Source organism: Nuphar pumila, chromosome 11 (assembly GCF_984573655.1).
Source record: "Nuphar pumila chromosome 11, dmNupPumi1.hap1.1, whole genome shotgun sequence".
In the NCBI taxonomy this organism is placed as follows: Eukaryota; Viridiplantae; Streptophyta; class Magnoliopsida; order Nymphaeales; family Nymphaeaceae; genus Nuphar; species Nuphar pumila.
The window spans coordinates 100,828,361-100,850,720 of NC_143259.1; the positions used below are offsets into that span (position 1 = coordinate 100,828,361).

At 35.6% G+C, this 22,360-nt stretch overlaps 1 protein-coding gene across 1 annotated transcript; it reads right to left on the bottom strand.

Moving 5' to 3' along the window:
* Nucleotides 1–684: 684 nt before the first annotated feature.
* Nucleotides 685–22,023, bottom strand: LOC149822613 (syntaxin-43-like). The gene is made up of 8 exons (XM_089981672.1): nt 21,291–22,023; nt 3,167–3,437; nt 2,605–2,694; nt 2,383–2,460; nt 1,528–1,605; nt 1,381–1,446; nt 1,218–1,298; nt 685–1,135 (listed from the first exon to the last, which is right to left on the bottom strand). Exons 1-8 carry the CDS (start codon nt 21,473–21,475, stop codon nt 1,028–1,030), a joined length of 957 nt encoding a protein of 318 aa, XP_089837798.1. The 5' UTR covers nt 21,476–22,023; the 3' UTR covers nt 685–1,027.
* Between the last annotated feature and the right edge of the window lie 337 nt (nt 22,024–22,360).

Sequence of the window (22,360 nt, forward strand, 5' to 3'; positions counted from 1 at the left end):
CTGGGGTTAGGCAGGCCGCTACCAGCACAGATACATAACAATGCAAGTCATGGTTCTCTCTCTCTCTCTCTCTCTCTCTCTCTCTCTCTCTCTCTCTCTCTCTCTCTCTGTGGTAAGTGCTTTAGCTGAAAAATATGCCACCATTGCATGGATTTTTCTTATGCCTGTATCACCTTTCGTCTCCCTTTTTCTTTTATGTTTTAATAAGCAAACTGGGGCTAGTGGAATTTGACCCCAAAGACCCCTTGGCCACGAGGCTATTCCATTCCGCCCCCAGAGCTTGCATGATTAGTTTTTGGGACAGCCAACTTCGCTTCACCATGTTACGTGAATTACCCTAACAAGATCTTCCAGAAGCACCCAAAGCTTATATGATATAGACCCAGCATTTGGTATCAGAACAAAGAAGACAAGCAAATGAATAAGACCACCTCGCCAAAGTAGATACAGTGAGCAGCATCGGCACAGATGCTTTAAGTGTTTCGCTAAAGAAGATCCAATAAACAAATGCAGGCAAAATGGTCATAAGCCAGGTCATTATCAACAACTCTTGGTTACGTCTATTTCACATACCAAGAGATTGAAAAAAAAAAGTGCACTCAAATCACGTTTGTGTTCAGCCGTGAACAAGCGTGCACACACACATGAAACAGAAATTCATGGAAGCTTTTTTTGCATATGAAGTGACTGAAAAATGGATTATGCTATTAAAAAAGCTCACTTTGTAAGAATACAGTCAAAGATGCCGAAGGTGGACAAATCTCCAAAACTGTGGGATTCTGATATCACCAGCTTAATCCCTCAAACAATAGCATGCAGTTCAATAAAATCCCTGAATCTCATCACAGCTACCTTGTGCAATTGCTACATTTACCATGTTACCAAACGTGGAGCATTGTGAATATCCAGTACTACGTATTGCACTATTCGGACCAAACCACCAATGAGCTTGCACACATGTAAGAAGCTGAAAGCAAGACTTGATTGACACTAAATCCAAAAAAGGGGAAAAATGACATCTCTTGGATCACAAGAATATGGTTTTGAGAATTAACAAGAGAAGCATCACAAAGCACATAATCACAAGAACTGTAGCACACATAACCATGCCTCCCTTTCTCTGTGTTCTTTCAGCCTGTGATAGAAAGGATGTTACATTTAAATGCCTGCAAATATGATACAGCAAAAGAACAAGACATAAAATATGGAATTTGTACCTTCTGCAATTGTTTTAGCCCCTCATCAACTGTGGCTGCAACATTTTGGATGTTGTAGTCAATCCGATCCACAATAGTTCCCTTCTCAAAGAAAATACATTTAGTCTCAGAAATCAGGGAAACGAAATCATCAGCTCAAAAAGGGAAGTTTATAGATTTCTACCTGATCTATTACTAGGACAGAAAGATCTTTCATTATCTGAGCAAGCTCATTTACTGATTGCACCACCTACAGTATTGCAGGTCAGAAAAGTTGGATAATAAAAGATTCACTGGTGGTTGTAACATTATTCAAGGTTGCATGTCAAACCTGGGAAATTTCCCTTTCCCTTTCAATAGTTAAGGCCTCGCTTCTCTTCAGTACAGACATGTGGTATTCATCAAAACCCTATCGTATCAAGGCAACCCAAGAGATTCAGTTTCAACAACAGTGGTTGCCATAATTAGTGTCAGAGACAAATACAAGATATGCCAAGAGAAACTGCTCAATTTCAAGCACAAAAACAGAACATACTGAGTTTTGTTTTTATCTTTCTTAGGAAAGTAATAAAATTGTCAAAATGCCACTGTGAATATGCATGTTACTTATGTCCAAATTGTAGGTATGCTGTCTATAACAAACAGAATATCATGAATGAAAGATTTGACACCACATATAGCTTCTGCCACCTTTTCCAAATAAACTTAGGGATGTAAACGGGTCAAACTCGGGTCAGGTTTAGGCAATACCTGATATGACCTAATCGGTTTTGGATTTGGGTTTGGATGGAATTAGATAAAATTGAATCTGAAACCGACTAGCTTAAAACCAGAAATTTACACTTAACTGGGTCAGGTTTTAGTCAGGTTCGGGTTTGACTGCAAAACTCAATACCGAACCTGAATCTGATTACTAGTCGGATCTGAAATTTTCTACCAAACCAAAGTAAACGGGTTCAGTTCGGTCGGGTATCCAAACCAAACCCATTCTGTTTTCATCCCTAAATACACTCGACCACCAAAAACTTTCAAATTCTAGGCAGTTAAATGGTCATGAGAGAGTTTCGGCTTCAGAGTATGTAACCATCATTGATAACCAGATCACGTAACAATCAGTCAAAAGTAAAGAAGTTTTTCTCAATAACCAATATGCTTTTCAACACACACGACTTAGAAAATAACATACCATGTCAATAAAGTCGTCATCTTTCACTTTAGATGTGCTGTCATTCAGATTGATCTCCAAGTCAACCTGATCCTTTCCCTTGATAGGAGCAAACCAATAAAGAAATCAATAAGTGTTTGGAAAGATAAAAGCCATATAGCATGATTAAGTTTCGTGTACCTAAGTTTCAACGAGTCTAGTTATTCTTGAATAACAACCAAGAGAAGAAAGGGCAAAGCAAACCTCTTTTTGCTGTTGAAGACGTTTTAAATACAAAGATTGTTTCTTCCGAAATTCCATCGAGAGCTTCTGAAGATCAGTTGCAAGAGAACACTGCAAAAGAGTAATTTAAGCTGAGATTTATCTCCATCAAAAGGATCTAGTGAAAAGGATAGGAGATTATATTTATGTGACACAGAGCTTGGACCACCATAATCATTCCCATGTGTCCTTGCTCACATGAGATAAACAGGTGGTGCGGAGAGTAGAATGAACATAATAGTTCCTAAATTGCGAAAAGGACCAAAGCCTGCTTTCACATTTGCAACGGGTTTTAAGATACAAGACCACACAGCTACCCTTGTTAAGGAAGCCTACTTCAACCCTTGTTAAGGAAGCAAATGCTACTTCAACGTCAAAGCAAGCCTACATAAAAAGGCCCTGACAATCCGCATCAATATATATATATATATATATAGATGTGTGTGTGTGTGTGTGTGTGTGTGTGCGCGCGCGTGGAAAAGAAAATTGCAGAAAATCCACTCATATATCACATCATAATTACCCATTATACAAATCTCTTTACCTGCACATTTTTGCGCACATTGGAATCTTCCGAGTGCCCATTAGCAGATAGCTTTTGTAAATTTCGCTCAGATCTTTTCAGTAAGCATGTAATCTCTTGCGTAAGAGCCTCAATCACATGCTGGTGTTTGTTGTTGAAAACATCAAGTAGAGCGCCCTCATGAGCCCTAACCAATTCAATAACTTTTTGTTTTGCACATTGCATGTCTGTGGTTATTTCTTCTGAAACATCCACCCAAGCTGGAGGTAGCCCTACAGTAACTGTACCCCTACTGCAGTAGCCAATACAATCATTCTTGGTCAAAAGATATGACCCATGGAATAACGCAAGTGAAGAAAACAAAAAGCTATCATGTTGGCGTGCAATTAGTAGATGTGGAACAACTATACAGCAGACTAATTTGCAATATCTATCAGATATCCATATTATGATTGGCCTTAGTTGAATGATATTATATGGATTTGTCTCACCTAATTAACTGCCTTTTATGAATTATATTCTATAAAGTGAAAGTAATGACATCTCTCTCACACATACACATACACGCAGACATACAATTATGCTAGACGAAGTTATTAACTAAGAACAAAGCCATAGTTAACTAACAGTTACTAATCAATACAAGAGTAAATGAAATCTAAAAACATGTCTGCTAAAGTAAATGAATTAGCAAACTAACATACAAAAACTTCGTCAAGAAAGCTAACATCATGCAGTTCATACAAAAACTTGCGAGAACTTAGAAACTTGACATCCTATGGATCATTCCAAAACACTTGAAAAGATCAATTCATGAAAATAAGCATCACACATGTTACACTTCTTCATCAAGTATATCAAATAAAGATGAAAGAATAGTGCTACCAAAGTCCATGTTGCGAGTTTGCAACCTTGTGACCATCAAAGTCAAAGCCCCTTGGTTTTAAGTGCTAGTTGAGTCATTGGATCCTTTATGGTAGACATTTTCTTTCAAAAAGCAGTATTTCCAAATGCTCTGTTACTTAAGGGAGTAGCAGAGAAAAATAGGATCCTGCTTTATATATATATATATATATATATATATATATATATATATATATATATATATATATATATATATAGGGTTTATATTTGGTACAAACGATTGTACCTACAATCTAGTTTGAATCTCACGATGAAAGTTGTTTTGACACAATCTAACCTCATAGATGTGTTCAGCAAGCTCGATTTAGTTGGAATCACCTCTTGGATCATGTTTTTTGACGAAAAAACATGTTTTTATGAGTCGGAAAAATTGATAACTTCATACCCGTTGATTTTTGGATCACCAGAAACACCTACATACAGGTCAGATTCCGGCGATCCAAAAGCCGGTTCCCACTAAACAAAACATGTACATCACATCTATAGTGTTAGATGTGAGAAAAAAACAATTCTGCCCCATTTTCTAGGTGGTTTGCACCTAGAAGCGACTGTAGCAAATCTCAACCCATATATATATATATATATGCTACAATCATTTGCATGTACAAATGACTTTGCAAGCTCCATTTATTGTATTTTGTTTTTTGGTCCAAATGACCCTATGGTTGTGAAGTACAAGCTGTTTTTAGTGGGAAGCAGCCTTTGAATTGCCAGAATCCAACCTGGGTACAGGTTTTTGCCGGAAATACAAAATTGACAGTTTAAATGCACCAATTTTTCTTGATTTTGAAAAACTTTTTTTTTTTTTTAAATCATGATCATGGTCATTTACCCCTACAAATGGGGGCTCCACTTGTTTGGTAGGAGTTGTTAGCTATGTCACACGGACAATCCATTTTTCCCTCCGTACCCGTGTTGACACGTGTTCCTGTGTCGACACACATCGACACCTGGACATGCCTTTTTACCCTCCGTACATACATGTTTGTATTCAATTTATATGTTCAGTTTATAACTTTATATTTTTAGTATATAATATATATTTTAGATATAGCATATATATTTAGATTATATTCAATTTATTTTGTATTTATGTGATATTTAATATACATATATATAGTTGTGTTCCCGTACCCACATTTTTTTGAATTAGCGTGTCGTACCCAGGTGACATAGGTTGTTAGTGCACGTCACCTTGTGTTAGGACATTCTTCCATTTAATGCAACTAGAATCTTTATTAGAAGAATTTAATTACTTCAATGGCAAATTGTGACTTAAGTAGTTATCTACCTCCAAGCTCAGAAAAACTATGAACGACAATTCTTGCAGAAGAGAGGGCAAATGTTGAGAGATTGCTAGAGATTAAAAAAATTTCATGAGAACAAAATAGAGTTTTCATTGTTTTTGATAGGTAGACAGATATTCAAAGGCATCTATTGATTAATTTTATTGTTTCTTTGCTTAGTGGCCTAGTATTTTTAAAAGAAATTGATGCATCTGAGCAATATAAAAATGTTGATTATTTGAAAAGATTGTTTATAAAAGTAATAAAAGAAATGAGTGATCAGAAAGTATTGCAAGCCATCACAGACAATACTATAGTTTGTAAAAATGCAGTATTGAGTTTGGAGAGTGAGTATCTTCATATTTTTTGGACTCTTTGTGTAGCACACAACTTGAATCTGACCCTCAAAAATATCATGCTAAAGTCACCATATACTCTATGTTCATGAATTGAGGAATTAAAAAAAATGTCAAAAGCATTAAGCATTTTGTTGTCAACCACCATCATGATAATATCATATTTAATAAGCATTCTGATATAAAATTGTTGAAGGTTGCTGAAATACATTTTGCATCCATTATTGTGATGATGAAAAGAATTAAGGAAGTCAAGAATGATTTGGTTAATATGGTGACTGATGAGAATTGAACATTCTATCGTGTTGATGTTGTCAAAGCTCAAGAAATTAAAAAATTCATTATTAATGATGAGTTTTTTGATAGAGTCGTATACTTTCTTGAGTTTACGCAACCTATTTGGGAAATGCTAAAAGAAGTTGACATGGATAAACTCATGCTTCACAAAGTTTATGAAATGTGAGATAATATGATTAAAAAAATCAAGTTGTAGTTTTCAAGTGTAAGGAAAAAAATCTTTCAGTGGATAATTAAGAATTTTCTAATCATATACATTCAATTTTAATCAGAAGATGGGATACGAGCAACACTCATTTGCATTGCATGACACATTTTCCCAATCCCAAATATTATGCAAAGAAGGGTCAGGAAGGTGGTGTTAGTTGTGTCCCTCCAAATTTAGACTCAGAGCTATCAAGACGTAAAAATGTGTATGGCAAGACTTTATCGAGAATCACATATTCTAAATCAAGTTACATAAGAGTTTGAAAATTTTTCATCTTCGAAGTTATATAGCGAGAGAGGAAGAGGATATAGATCCTATCATATGGTAGTCAACATATGGATCAAAAATGTCTCTTCTTCAACGTCTTGCATTGAGATTAATATCTTAGCCAGATATTTCATACAACAACAACAACTACGTCTTCATCCCAAAACAATTGGGGTCGGCGATATGAACCAAAAAAGAAAATCATTCTAGGTCTTCCACATGAATCTTTCTCCTCCAATCATTTCTATCTAATGCCATGTCCTCGATGAGGTTCAAAGCATTCATATCCTTTCCTATCATCTCCATCCATGTCTTCCTAGGCCTACCCCGACCTCTTTTAACTAATATATTTTCCTATTTCTCCATCCTTCTAACTGGAGCATCATTAAGCCTTCGCCGAATATGTCCAAACCACCGTAAATGATTCTCTCTCATCTAAATTTCAATGAGTGCAATGCCTACCTTCTTACGTATCTCCTTGTTTCGAATCTTATCTTTTATTGTATTTCCACACATCCATCTCAGCATACGCATCTCAGCTACACTCATTTTTTGAATATAATGTCTCTTGGCAGCCCAACATTTCGTACCATATAGTAAAGCGGGCCTAATAGTCGTCCTATAAAACTTTCCCTTCAACTGCAATGGCATTCTACGATCGCACAACACTCCAGTTGCACTTTTCCATTTCATCCACCCAACCTTTATCCTATGATTTACATCTCCATTAATTTCTTCATACTTTTGAATGATAGATCCCAAATATTTGAAACAATCATCCACCGGTATTTCTTGCTCACCAAGCTTCACTACACTCCCATCACTACTTCGTTGCTTACTAAACCGACATTCCATATATTTTGTCTTACTCTTACTCAACTTAAAACCTCTTGCTTCCAATGTTTGTCTCCATAATTCTAACTTAGCATTAACCCCAACTCTAGACTCATAAATCAAAACAATATCATCAGCAAACAACATACACCACGGCACATTTTCTTGAATTGATCTCGTAAGCTCATCCATCACTATAGCAAATAGGAAAGGGCTTAAAGTAGATCCTTGATGTAACCCAACCGTTATAGGAAAATTGGTTGTCACCCCTCCACAAGTGCGGACATTGGTTACTACTCCTTTGTATATATCTTTAATTATACTAATGTACTTGAGAGAAACACCCTTCTTCATCATTGTCCACCAGAGAACATCCCTAGGTACTCTATTGTATGCCTTCTCCAAATCAATAAAAACCATATGCAAATCTTTGTTCCTCTCTCTAAATCTCTCAATAAGTTGTCTAAGAAGATGTATAGCTTCCATAGTTGATCTTTCAGGCATAAAACCAAATTAGATCATCTTGTTGTAAAAAAAATAGATCACATATGCTCAAATCCATAATATGAAGAGAAACAAACTCACCAGCAAGCGTGCAGAAGATTTAGTCTTTGTTCATTTCAATCTTCGATTACTTTCACGAACCAATGAAGAATAAAAGTATTAATTGCTATCTTAGTTATTTGACTATTTCTTAGTTTCTTTATTTAAATATGCAAGTATTTAACATTTTAAAATTTTGATTGCAATGCAAACAAGGATCATCCAAATTTTGGGATGTAAACCCAGATGAGTCTAACTTAGAGGGGGAGAATGATTTAAACATTATAAACATGGACTTATCTTAGGTGGCTCTTCCTTCTTATAATGAATTTGATGATGAAACAAAAAATATAAGGATCATTACCTCATCGTCATATACATTGCGCAGAATATACTTGTAATGAAATGGATTGAATCCAATACACATGCAAGAACACACCTTCAATCAAGTCGAATACTTGATTGAATCAACACATCACCCACACAAGGGTATAAAAGGACCAAAATACCCTTGATGGGTATTTCGGTTTACAATTTAGTATATATACATATAAGTATATGTATATGTATATATATACATATACATATACGTATATATATATATATATATATATATATATATATATATATATATATATATATCTTAACACCCCTCCCTTAAACTCATGGTACAACTATCGAGAGTTTGCCAAGTACGAAATAAAATCTGGGTGATGGTAACGCTTTGGTGAAGAAATTCGTGAGTTGATACTCAAATGGAACATAAAGCAGTATGATAGTGTTCCGTAAGAATTCTTCACGAACGTAGTGGCAATCCATCTCAATGTGTTTCATCTTCTCATAGAATGTATGATTGCTTGCAATGTATACAACGCTCTTGTTGTCACAATACAATTTTGAAGGTTATGTAGCATGAACCCCCAAGTCTTCGAGAAGTTGTATCAGCTATACTAACTCAGACGTAGTTGTCGTTATGGCTCGATACTCAACTTCAGTGAAGGAGAGTGACACCTTCTGTTGCTTTTTGCATCACCATGAAATTAGAGAATCACCTATAAATACACATAAACCAATGGTTGAGCGTCTATCATTGACATTCCCTCCCCAATCAGAATCAAAATATGCAATAACTTCTAGTGAGGAAAAGGATGATAAAAACAAACCAAGATTAATAGATTTTTTAATATATCTAACAATTCTCATTACAACGCTCATATGTACTTTAGTGGGAGCATACTGAAATTAACTAGTAGAATGAATAGCATAAAATATATCAGGGCGGGTAATAGAAAGATAAGACAAAGCCCCAATCATCTATCTGTAGGGCGTTGGATCTTGCAAGGGCTCTCCATCATCTATTTTCATTTTGGCATTTATGACTTCCGGAGTATCGACCAATTTTTCATCCAAGAGTCCTGATCTTTCAATGATCTCCGTTGCGTATTTAGTCTGTGACAAAAAATAACCACGATGTGAGTAAGCAACTTTTATTCCAAGAAAGTATCATAAAAACGAAGATTTGTCATGTCAAAGTTGGCTTTAAGCACAACTTTGATATGGCTAACTCTTTGCTTATCATCTCCTATAATTATCATATCATCTATGTACAGTAGTAAAATCACCATTGTTGCATCATAAGACTTAACAAACAATGCAGTATCAGTAAAGCAAGATTTAAAATGAAATTATGTCATCACATTACTAAACATATCATATCAAGCTTTTGGAGCTTGTTTTAAGTCATACAAGCCCTTACGTAATTGGAGAGCTTTTTCAGGTGTTAAAGTCAAGCCAGGTGGAGGATCCATATATACTTTTTCATCCATACTGCCATTTAAAATATAGTCCATTCACTAATCGATGTTATAGCAATGAGAATTCTAACAGTAGTCATGATAGCGATTGGGGCAAACGTCTCATCATAGTCTATCCCATATTCTTGAGTATATCCTTTGGCCACTAACCTAGCTTTATATCTTTTTAATGTTCCATCGCACTTGGTTTTTACCTTATATACTCATCTGCATCCTATAGTTTTTCTTTCTTTAGGTAATGTTTGGATCTATCAAGTTTTTGCTCTTTCTAATACTTCTAACTCACCGTTCATGGCCTTAACCCATTCTTGAGGATGTTTAGCTTCATGATATGATTGAGGTTCAGAATATGAGTGAATGGTCATTAGGCAAGATCTATACCTTGGTTCAAAAAAATCATATGATACAAATCTACTAGGAGCTCTTGAAATTCTTATAGATTTTCTAAGGCTAGAAGAGTCTTCTTCTTGATTTTGAGAGTATTTTTATAAAGCACATGGTGGGTGACCTTTAGTACGTCGAGCATAGATTTGTAAATTATTGTGAGATAGGTCTACATTGTCAAGATTCTTACTCACATTCTCATTTTTCACGTGCATGTCTTGGCTTTCATGAATATTTTCACACTTATCATTGACTAGGTCAAAGAGGAACGAATAATCACAACTCTGATATTATCTTTGCTAAAACCTTTTTCATTTTCAAGAAACATAACATTTCGATAAACATACAATTTGTTTCTTTCAATGTCATAACACCTATATCATTTTTGGTTTTTGGCATAGCCCAGAAACATACAAAGAATGGCTTTAGGGGAGAGTTTATCATTCTTGTTGGTAAAAACAAAACATTTGCATCCGAAGATCCTCAACCTTTTGTAATCAGGAGATATTTTACAAAGTTTTTCAATGGGAGAGACATTTTCAATATTTTTTGAAGGCGGTCTATTTATCAAATAGACCGCTGTAAGTACGGTTTCGGCCCAAAAATCTTTTGAAACATTTCTAGATATTAGAAGTGTTCTAGTGGTCTCAATAATATGTCTATGCTTCCTTTCGGCAAGTCCATTTTGTTGAAGAGTGTACAGACATAATTTTTTATGTATAATCTCATTTAAGCCAAGATAATTTTCAAATTCTTTTGACATAAATTCTTCCTCGGAATAAGTTTTAAATATTTGAATATTGGTTTTGAATTGATTCTTTATATAACTGTTAATTTTTTTAAAACAATCAAATACTTCTGATTTGTGTTTTAAAAAAAATATCCAAGAGTGTATACTATAATCATCTATAAACACAACATAATAAGAAACGCCTCCTTTGGATACTACTGGTGTGGGTCCCCATACATCCGAATGCACTAATTCAAATGAATTCTTAATTATAAGGTGTCTTGTTCCAAAAGGTAAAGACTTCATTTTGCCAAGAATTCAATCTTCACATACAAAATTTTTTTCTTTACAATTTGAAAGAAATGAAAACAATTGTAATTTGGTCACACTAGGATGTCGTAGTGTTTTATGCCAAATTTTTATATCTTTCTTTTCTATAAAATTACAAAAAAGTTGTTTTGGTACTTCAAGATTGTCCATGACATAGAGGTCTCCTCTTCTATGGCCTTGCCCTCCTGTAGTAGACAAACATTAGATGAAAAAACTATTTTGCAACCATAGTCCGCAATTTGAGAAATAGATACGAGATTTAAATTTAATTTTGACATTATTCTAATATTTGGTATGCGAAAGATAGGTTAATTTGATAAATACCAAAAATTTTGATTTTCAATGAAGTGCAATCGGTAGTTGAAACACAAGAATCATTTGAATTAAACTTGCATTTGATCAATATTGACTCATCAGGGGTCACATGAAATGAAGCACCGGAGTCTAGGATCCAAGAAGTCTTACCATGGTTGTCACTTATAGATATGATCGCTCCTGAATAAGAAGAAGCTTGAGCTTTAAGCATAAGTTGCAGCTCCTCCATTAGTTGAGCTAAAGAGAGTGAACCGATGCATTTGGAGTCGTCCACTTCACTCCTTTCAACTGAAGCCACTGTTTTGTCTTCTTTATAATCCTCCTTCTTTCTTTTGGGACAAAAAGGTTTGATGTGTCCCGGTTCATAGCAATGGTAGCAAATAATTTTTTTACCTTTTCTAGAATCATGATCACCCCTCTTTTTATAGTTATTGGGGTTTCTACCATTCTCATTTCTTAAAAAATGAAGTGGTTTATAACTCTTAGTATGATTTTCGGGCTTTGACATAGCAAGCATGGATTTTTCATCCTTAGAAGTGGACTGTCTTTTCAATCTATTTTCTTCCATAGTTAATTCTTCAAGCGTTTCAACTATGGAGAGGACCCCTCCTCTACGAAGGAGAGCGAATTTAGTTCCTTCAAATTCGGGCCTAAGTCCATTTATGAATTGATTTGATTTGATTTGATTTTCACGGATAAAAATGCTCTATTTTGATTTGATTTTCACGGAGCTCAACATCTTGTGGGCAATGCCACTTTGGCTCAATAAGGGTCAATTCATCCCAAAGGAAAAAGAGTGCATTGTAGTACTCCCTTATGCTCATCACCCCTTCAGTCATAGTCCTTACTTTGTTTTAAATGTTACATATATGCGCAATATCCTTAAGACTATACATGTCTTTAAGATATTTTCAAGCATTACTAGTGAAGTCAAACTTCGCCAAACTAGAACACTTGTGAATGTCCACACTATTCATGAGTCATCCAATAATTTTGGAATGACCCATCCTCCATTCCTTTCATCTTTTCTCATATTCGGAAACGACTTTAACCATTTCCTCTCCTTGAAGAGCAACTTATTTTTCATTCTCAATTTTTGTAAAGATGAGTTTAGGCTCATTTTCGGTACCGTCAACCAAAGCCCTTTTTCCAATATTTTATGTTTTACTATGAATGCCCACATCACATAGTTGGTGTCATTTAGGCGTACGGGAATGGAGACTATCACTTCCCTTTCATTCTCTATTTACAATAAGAGAAAAGAAAAGAAGAAGAGAAAGAGAATGCAATACAAAACTTTTTGGAGATGGTTCGCTTTCCGATGTAACAATCAGAATTTTGTTAAATTTTGCCAAATCTACGATCCTCTTGATCATGATCTTTCTTCTAACAAGCACCCTTTAGAACACCAAATCTCTGATACCATGTAATGAAGTGGATTGAATCCAATACACATACAAGAACACACCTTCAATCAAGTAGAATACTTGATTGAATAAACGCATCACCCACACAAGGGTCTAACAAATTGTTATTGCATATAAACACTCAAGAAAATGAGTTGAGAAATACAAGGGGTCATATAGCTATTTATAATACAAGGGCCACAAAGGGAGCAGCCCAAAGTAACCGTTGGGCTGCTCCCAACGGTCATATTTATAATTGGTGGGAGCAGCTCCAAGAGCTACTTTGGAGCTACTCCCAATAAAACTCAAAAAAATAAAAAGTGAAAAAATACAAAAAAATAAAAGAAAAACTCAGGTTGTCAACCCCTAATAGGCTGATGCCTATTACAGTAAAAGGACTGAAATACCCTTGATGGGTATTTCGGTTTACAGTTAAGTACATATAAGTATATATATATATATATATATATATTAACAATACTTTTGGTATGTAATTATGTATTGTTTACTTCTTTTATTAGTATAATTTATTTCTTTTTTGCTTTACTTGTCTGATTGTTTCCATAATATATTTAGGTTGATTTAATTGTGGTGTTAGTTTTTATTGATGAAGAATAAAATTGTAGATTGCTAATTTGATTTATTGCATGCATGATGAATTGATGATATGATAATTGTTTTTTATTTCATTAGTGTTACTTTTAACTATTAAAAATTATATATATATATATATACCCTCCCGCGCCCCCACACCCAAGTTTTTTTAAAGTGTCGCATTGTCGCATCCCCACCCATACCTGCACCTATGTGAGATAGCATGAGTGTTGTTTCAAGGATTAACAAATATATTAAGAACACTATTACTAAAGGACTATTATAATATTTTTCTTCCTTTTTGAATTTGATTGTGAAGAAATCGAAGTGATAGTCTCAACTACTAGCTTTTGTGTGTGTTTAGAAGACTGAATTATTTCTTAGAGGTTAAGAAGCAACAAAAAGTATCACTATCATCAACGAAAGTTGAATATTATGCCATGGCAACCACGACCTTTGAACTTATATGGTTAAAGAGATTACTTAGAATGGGAATCAACATCTAAATTCCATCAAAGATATGATGTGAAAACAAAAGTGCAATCTATATAGTCAACAATCACATGTTGCATGGGCGGACTAAGCCTAAAGAGATGGATTACCATTATGTTAAAAAAGAATATCTAAAAGGAACAATTTAGTTGCCTTATGTATCATCAGAATACCAGCTTGGAGACCTCTCCACTAAAACATTGCCTTCACCTTTTTTTTCACATGTAAGTTTGAGAGAGTGTGTTAAAATTTGATGTATTTTTTAACACACACACACAAGTATATGTAGGTATATGTGTATAATACTTGTTATATATATACGTATATTATTTGTAAGTATAAATGTATATGTATACCCTATGTACATATATTATATAATATATATTAAATCTTGTAATTTTTTATTTGTTTGAAAGTAGCTATTGGCTACTAGCCATTAGGCATGTCTATCAGATAGTATGCCTTCTCTTTTGTCCTCATCACACACACACACACACACAAGTAAATGTATGTATATGCATATAATACTTGTATGTTTATACATATATTATTTGTAAGTATAAATGTATATGTATATCCTTGGTGTATATCCTTTGTACACATATTATATAATATATATTAATGTAATTTTTTATTTGCTTGAAACTATATTGGCTACTAGCCGTTAGGCATGTCTAACAGCCATTATGCCCTCTCTTTTGTCCTCTTCATCATCATGATATATATATGTGGGTTACTTACCATTGTAAAGGATGCCTGTTAAAGGCATTTTATTAATGAGAAATAATATTTTTTGTATTGTTCGCTCTTGAATGCTCTCATGTGCCTTGGTGCCTAGTGGTGTAACTGGGTCGGGTATACCCAACCTGACCTAACGTCCTGAACCGATATTGGTGGACCCGTGGGTTTGGGTTGGGTCCATAATTTAGACCCCTAGTGAAAACCGGTCGGGTCTTGAGTACTGTAAATGAAGGCCCAAACCCGAACGGACCCAACCCGATTACCCGAACCCAAATGGTTATCCATATTTTAAAACTGAACCGACCAGATTATGTGCCCGAACCCGCTTTGTACCCGAGCAGATTATACACCCGAACTCGAACTGACCTGACTATATACCTTAACTGGTTCACTCGGCTGAGTTGGCGAGTCAGCCAGTTCAGACCGAGATTAGGTACATTTTTTTTTACTTGGAATTTAGAAAGTTTCCAAAGGAAACCAGTTGCACGATCGATTGACATTCCCCTTGAAGATTATCACTTTGTTGTTTCCCAAAAATCTAACGTCTTGCCTTCTCTTGGCTTCTATCTCATGTTGTCTCTAATTTTTTTCCTCGTTGTAGCTTTTGAGACTTGAGACTTGAGAGGAAGAAACCAGGGAATGACCACTATAACAGCTTGAAAGTTGCATCTCTCTCTCTCTCTCTCTCTCTCTCTCTCTCTCTCTCTCTCTCTCTCTCTCTCTCTCTCTCTCTCTCTCTCTATATATATATATATATATATATATATATATATATATATATACAGAGAGTAATACATCCATGCTAAATGGGTTTTTCGGCTCTTTAGCTATGTCATAGGGATTCGGCTAGCAGGGTGCCGCACCCGCGTCGACGCGACTCAATGCGGGTGCGGGTGCGGCCAACCCGATCCTGGGTGCGTTGACCGCACCCAGGATCATTTAGGTCCATTTTTTTTTTTTTGATTTTTTTTTTAAAAAAAATTGCCCTATGAAATGAGCTGCGGAATTTTTTTTTTAAAAAAAATCTGTTGACAGCTGCTGCTGCTGCTCCTGCCTTTTCAATCCTGATCCTTCTTTTTCGTAAAGGATTTTCTCTCTCCATAATAAATGATAATGATGGTGGTAGCCTTGCTGATCCTTCTTTTTGCGTAAAGGATTTTCTCTCTCCATAATAAATGATAATGATGGTGGTAGCCTTGCTCTTTTTCGTAAAGGATTTTCTCTCTCCATAATAAATGATAATGATGGTGGTAGCCTTGCTGGCTATTAGTATTCACTGTTCTCCTGACGAGATGGGTGCGTGATGCAGTTGTATATAAAATGAAATTTGAAAAAACCCGCGTCGGGTTAGTATTCACTGTTCTCCTGACGAGATGGGTGCGCTATGCAGCTGTATATAAAATGAAATTTGAAAAAACCCGCGTTGGGGGAACCCCGGACCCCCTTATATATATATATATATATATATATATATATATATATATATATATATATATATATATATATATATATATATATGCCCCTGCCGCACCCCCGCACCCGGGTTTTTTGGAAGTGCCGAATCCACGCACCCGCGCCCGCGCCCGCACCCGCACCCATGTGACATAGCTCTTCAGGTGTTTTTTTTCACAGTTCGGACCCCATAAATGTGTTGGGCATTGTCGATTTACTAGGAATTTGCACCTCGATCATGTGTTTTCGAAGAAAAAAATGATATTTAGAGCCTCAAAAATTTACAAATATTTTGGACCGTTTCTTTTAAACCTTATAAAACCCACCCATGTGTCGGAATCGAGCGCTTCAAAGATGATCCCTATAAATTAAAGTACATAGATCACATCTGTATGGCCAGAATTCCAAAAAAAAATTGAAAAAAAAAGCTGAAAAATCCATTTAGCATATTTCATTTAGCACGGATGCATTACCCTATATATATATATATATATATATATATATATATATATATATATATATATATATATATATATATATATATATATATATATATATATATATATATATATATATATATATATATATATATATTCACTACCATGAAAGAATCTATATTGTTAAACCTTTTTAGTTTTTATGAGTCTTGTTGATGGTATGATGCATGTAGTGTCGATCGTATGATGCACGATGTATTGTTCCACAATTTAAATATTTTTTTTATTGGCGAGTAATTGGGTCTAGAATGCTAATCATATCAAGACCCAAACTGAAACCCAAACCAATAATACCCAAACCCGTCAACCTATATGGGTAGACTTTTTTCAGCCATACCTAGACTAGAATTAGAATAGGTCTATTAAAGACCCGAACCGATTATACCTGACATAATGCATACCCGAACCCGTTAACCCATCTGGGTCCATAGTTTTTAGGTGTACCTGAACCCGAATGAGATTGGGTCAGGTTTGGGTCTTACTTTTAGACCCAATTCAGAATCGAACTTGATAAAAACTGACCTGGTTACTCCCTAATAGTGCCTTTGTTATTTGCCCTTAGTGGCTTGTGTATTTGCCCATAGTGGTGTGTATTTGACCTTAGAGCCCATTGATATGTCTTGTAATTTTGTGTTATTTTATGACATTCCTTTTCAAACACAAATAAAGAGTAGGCAACCAGGCTGAGACAAAATCCATGCTCTCGAACTGCATTACAAAAGCTTTTAAACTATGAGTTTGACGCTTGCTTAAGACCATATATTGCCCTTTTAATCATACAAACTTGAATTCCCTTTTATAACCAAGTGCTCCATATGCACCTCATCATAGAGATTTCCATGCAAGAATGCATTTTAAATGTCAAGTTGTTCAATGTTTCATTTATTTCTTGTAGCTAACAACAAAACAAATACCCATATTAACAATTTATCTTAAGGTTTCGCCATGATCTAGGCCACATGCTTGGGTATAGCCTTCAGTCAGTAAGTTATTTTTCTTTGTTTTTGATAGAATAAAGGGGAATTCATTATTGAACTTAGACTAGGGAGTACTGGTTGTGTGTAGATGCTGATGCTAGCATCCATGCTGTTGACATCAGTGGTCATATGGAGAACCTCAACATGATGACATCACCCCTATCTAATCCCTTTTTGAGAAAGAGAATGGCCTGCAAAGTAGATCTAAGATAGGCTTGTTCTTTGTTCAACAAAAGAACCTTAAAAATGAGAAAAAAAAAAGTAAAAATGAATCGAGAAAAAGAGGGATTAAGAAAGGATTAAGATGATATTTTAAAGACCAAAAAGAAGCTTTGGTCAATTTTAGAAAAGCAAAGAAGAGATCTACAGAAAAAGATAGGAAAAGAAATATGATAGGAAGAAGTCTCGGGTAAGAGAATGAAAGAAAGACACAGGGTAAGGATGATAGAATGAAGAGTTCAAAAACCTGACCAAGATATAGTATGAAGAATAGCTTGGGTCACTTGTCTAAATCGAACCGTGACCTCATTGGATTCAATATTGCTTTGATAATATGCAAATAAGAGAAGATAAGAGGAGGAAGAGGAGAGAAGAGAGGAAAAGGAGAATTAGGGAAATAACCATTCAGCCTACTGGGAGGGGCTGAACATCCTTTATTATAATCACACATCTCAAATTAAAAAAATGCCTTTGATTAAAAATATGAGCAGAATACCCCAAAATGGATAAATATTACAAGCATGTCACTATGTAGAAATACAAATCTGCAACCAAATAGCTAGTCTGCAACTGAATAGCTGGTCTAACAGGTGTGAGACAGTTCATGAATTTCAAATGTCTCATTTGGCTAACTCTCCAAGACCACATGCTCCAAAATAAAACGATAAAAGGAAAAACTTGTGCAGGTCCCAATTGTGGGATCTCTCCCAATAAGAGGGCCATAATCCACTTTGTCTTGACACACTTTTGCTCCAGCTTCAAATGTAGTTCCTCCAGCTTCAAATGTAGTTCCACCATGAATAAATTTCCAACCTGCTCATTATCTCTCTAGGTGTGGATGTTTATGGAGAGAGGTGTCAGTCTATGTTCTCTACCTACTAAGTGACCTATTTAATGTGTATGAGACAGAATGTTCACTATCTTTTATCTGCAGCTTCCCCCTCAATTAGAATTGAAGAAGCCAATTTTTGCTCCCTAAAGAAGATTCATCTTAATCATGTGATTAAGCAATTATTGGTGTCTCTATCATATGAACTATATTTCCTCTTTGATATTTTCTAAAAGGATGGAAATGTTCTCTCTTCACTCTTATCATATGTCCCCCTCCAATACATCTTCAATGGACTATTCTATTCAGGCTTGATCTCATCCCGAAATGGTGGAGCAGCTACTTCTAATAAAGAGTCCTTATATTGAAACAATCAATGCTCTGATCAACTTATCAGAATATATTAGTTTAGAATGGTGTTAGTAGATATAGAAACTCTTCCTCTAACACCTTTCCCTCCTAGAGTCCAATTCTAACACATCCATTAATCTGATGATGAAAACTAGTTGAAACTCCTATTTTTTTAACTCTCCTAATTTTACAAGGACTCACCTAATTCATTTCTATTGCTGAGCTAGTACATACCACTAGAAGATAAATTTTCAACCCTTTTCCATCTTTCTAAGCAAAGGTGCAATAGCTAATAATAACCTCGCATTCTTGATCTAGCTAGTGTAGCAGTTTCTGGCACTGGCTAAATGGATATTCTGGAAAAAATCTAGGTGTTTTTCAAGTTGCAGAATATACCAATCTAGAAGCATCATCCCTATTGCTTGCTATAAAAGACAAAACAGTATCTTGGTGTGGTTCTTTCAGTTGTTCATTACACCTATCCCTAGTGTTTCCTTCAACTGCATTACTGTCAGTTCAACAACTATCGCCCTGTTAATAATGTCAGTAATTCCATCGTTCAAAATGCTAAACATCTTGGAACCATAAAGATCTTTGATCTCCTCCTTTTGCAAGGGTTTGTTGAACTTCAATTGCTTTAATTATTATCTTTCACCATAAGCTTTTCCAAAAATTTAGCGCAACTTTCATGATGTAGGCTGATTCTATGGTTGCCAATGTGGGAAGCAGAAGTAAGAGGCAAGGGTTTTTTAGGTCCATGTGTATCAGGAAGCATTTATTACTAGAAAGCATTTAAGAAGCGCTTTCAAAAGTTTTAGTAGAACTAGAAAGCAAAAAGAAAAAGAAACAAATTGTCATACCATATGATAGTAAGTCCAGTATAGTATGGTGCACAAAAAGAAAAGGTTAACTAAAACTCATCAAAATTGTATCAGCTTTAGCTTCGCCCAACTGCACAAGTGACAAAATAAAAACAAGGTCCATGTCATCTCATAATTCCATTGTGTGCATATATCTGCACATACCTGCATTCCCAAAATTTACAGCTAGGCTTTGTTGGGGCATATAATCTTGATCTTCAAAAAAACAATATTTGGCAACTAAGCCTATATTCCCTTTTGTCTCTTTTTGTACTTCAACAGAGATGCTGATCATACTTGGTACTGACTCAACTAGGATGGAAATAAAGAAAAAAAAGGAGGATATCTTTGTTAGTAAGGAGCCATTATCATCCTTCACATTTAATGATTAGAGCACACCATGATTCTGCTAGCAAACCACAGAAAGCAGTTATCTGTCCCAACAACTTATACATGAATTGCAGAATAAATATTCAATGACTCTCACAAACAGGTCAGACAATTGGCAAATACCAATATCAAATAATCAAGGTATCAGGATTAGATAACAGCCATGTTGTCACACCACTGGCTCACGTCCCGTGATGTCGAACTCGCCATAAAGGAAGATAGCTATGTTTTGGGCAATTGATAGCTGTCATCAATTTAAAAAGCAGAACAAAAATTCAGAACACTGTTAGTTGCATGTTTCAGCTGATGTCAGCATTTGTCAGAAGATGCTAAATAAACGCATTGCAATTAATGGTTAAAGATCGTATCAGAATCGAGTAAGCTACATAATTGCCCAGATGTCTGAATCATTCAAACCAGTCATATTTGACCAATTTCAAGAATGGGCCTGGCCACTGATGGTCTAACCATAACTCCGATAAAGGAAGAGATGACACAGAACCATTGAAAATCAAGGTGTTTCACATGCCATCAAAATAAGGAAAGGGAAAGCTTTGAATTCAAACAATATGAATATCCTGAAAAATCTCTGCCATCGACATAGATGACCTAACAAACAATAACTTCTGTTTTTCTCTTTTTGAAACATGAATAGAATTGATGATTTATTCATCAAAAAACAAATGTCTGCTTATCGAAAAAGCAAATGCTCTATTACACTTTTGCTGGATCTTCCACAAGTATCCGAAGAACAAGACTATCAGAGTGAGCCACACAGGAAAGAATAGGTTACCACGAAGGATGCAGAGATTCCACGGTTAAAATACAAGCAACATACACTGATTTACTAGATCTTCATCTTCCAAATGATAAATCTTTATTACCCTAGTATGGATTTTCACATCCAAATTTCAGCTAATCAAAATTATAATTTTCTAGCAGCAAGAAACTAAAACAAACTGGATCACCCACAAAAGGAAAAACAAGTCTAGTTTCGATAATGGGCAACGAAATAAAAAAGGAACGTAAAAATGAACCAGAACACCAACCGCGAAATCCCAGGATCTTCGGTGCTGAGAGGTGCATAAGAGCGTCCCTGATGCAAAAGCGAAGCGCTCACCATCTCGATTACTGGACCACCTGAAGGAGAAGAAAAGGGGCTCGAATGGACGCGAGCATTTCGGAGACCATCCCTATACTGTTTGTATTGCTGCGTTCTATTCCTCGTTGCCATCAGGGCCCGTTAGGTCACACCGAAACCCTTCAATTCGGAGGCGCTTGATGGTGATGAAGACCAAAATTACCTAATCAACCCACAAGCTTCCGAGCCGAACTCAATGCAATACCATAATTCGCACGATCTGAGCAAGAAAACTCCCGAAAACCACATACCAGTGTCGATCTTGCCCCACTTCAGCACAGGCCTACCAGGAATAAGCAAAACCCACGAACACCCAGATCGAAACCGACCCAATTTCCAACTCCCCAGATGCCAGAAAACGAACTAAAGCCCAAAAACGCCAGAGAAAAGCCGAATTCAAACGCTAGGTTTCGAAATTTCGGTCATTCACTAAGATGCGAACTCTGATTTGGGTACCAACAACGAAGAAATCAAGAAAGAAATGATGAATAATCAACACGGTCGGTGGAAGGAATGAGAAATCGACGCGAGTACTCGCCGATGTGTTACGAGCAAGAATGGAAAGCGCAAAGAACCCGGAAAATGGGAGGGTCGGGGGATTCGAATCTGAGGATTTCTGAGTTCCTTTCGCTTCGCACGTGAAAAGGTGGTGTTCTTCTGCAAATAAAACCAAAGGAACGATTTTCCATCTGCTTTTACTGCAAGTTTGGCAGGAAGGATCCGTTTTCATTTGTATATGTGAAAAAAATCCTATGGAAATATGGACCCTACGAAATTAGTTTCAAATGTTTGTTTTGAATATGAAACATGGGACATGATTCAATTTGCCATGTTTGTTTTCATTGCCCGGATTGTTAAATCCGACTAATTCCAAACCTTTCATAAATTAGATGTAGTTTTGCGTTGAAACCCAAGTAGTTTTGATCTAGGTATCATTTTAATTTTTTTTTAAATAAGATCCAAATCCATATGTATTGC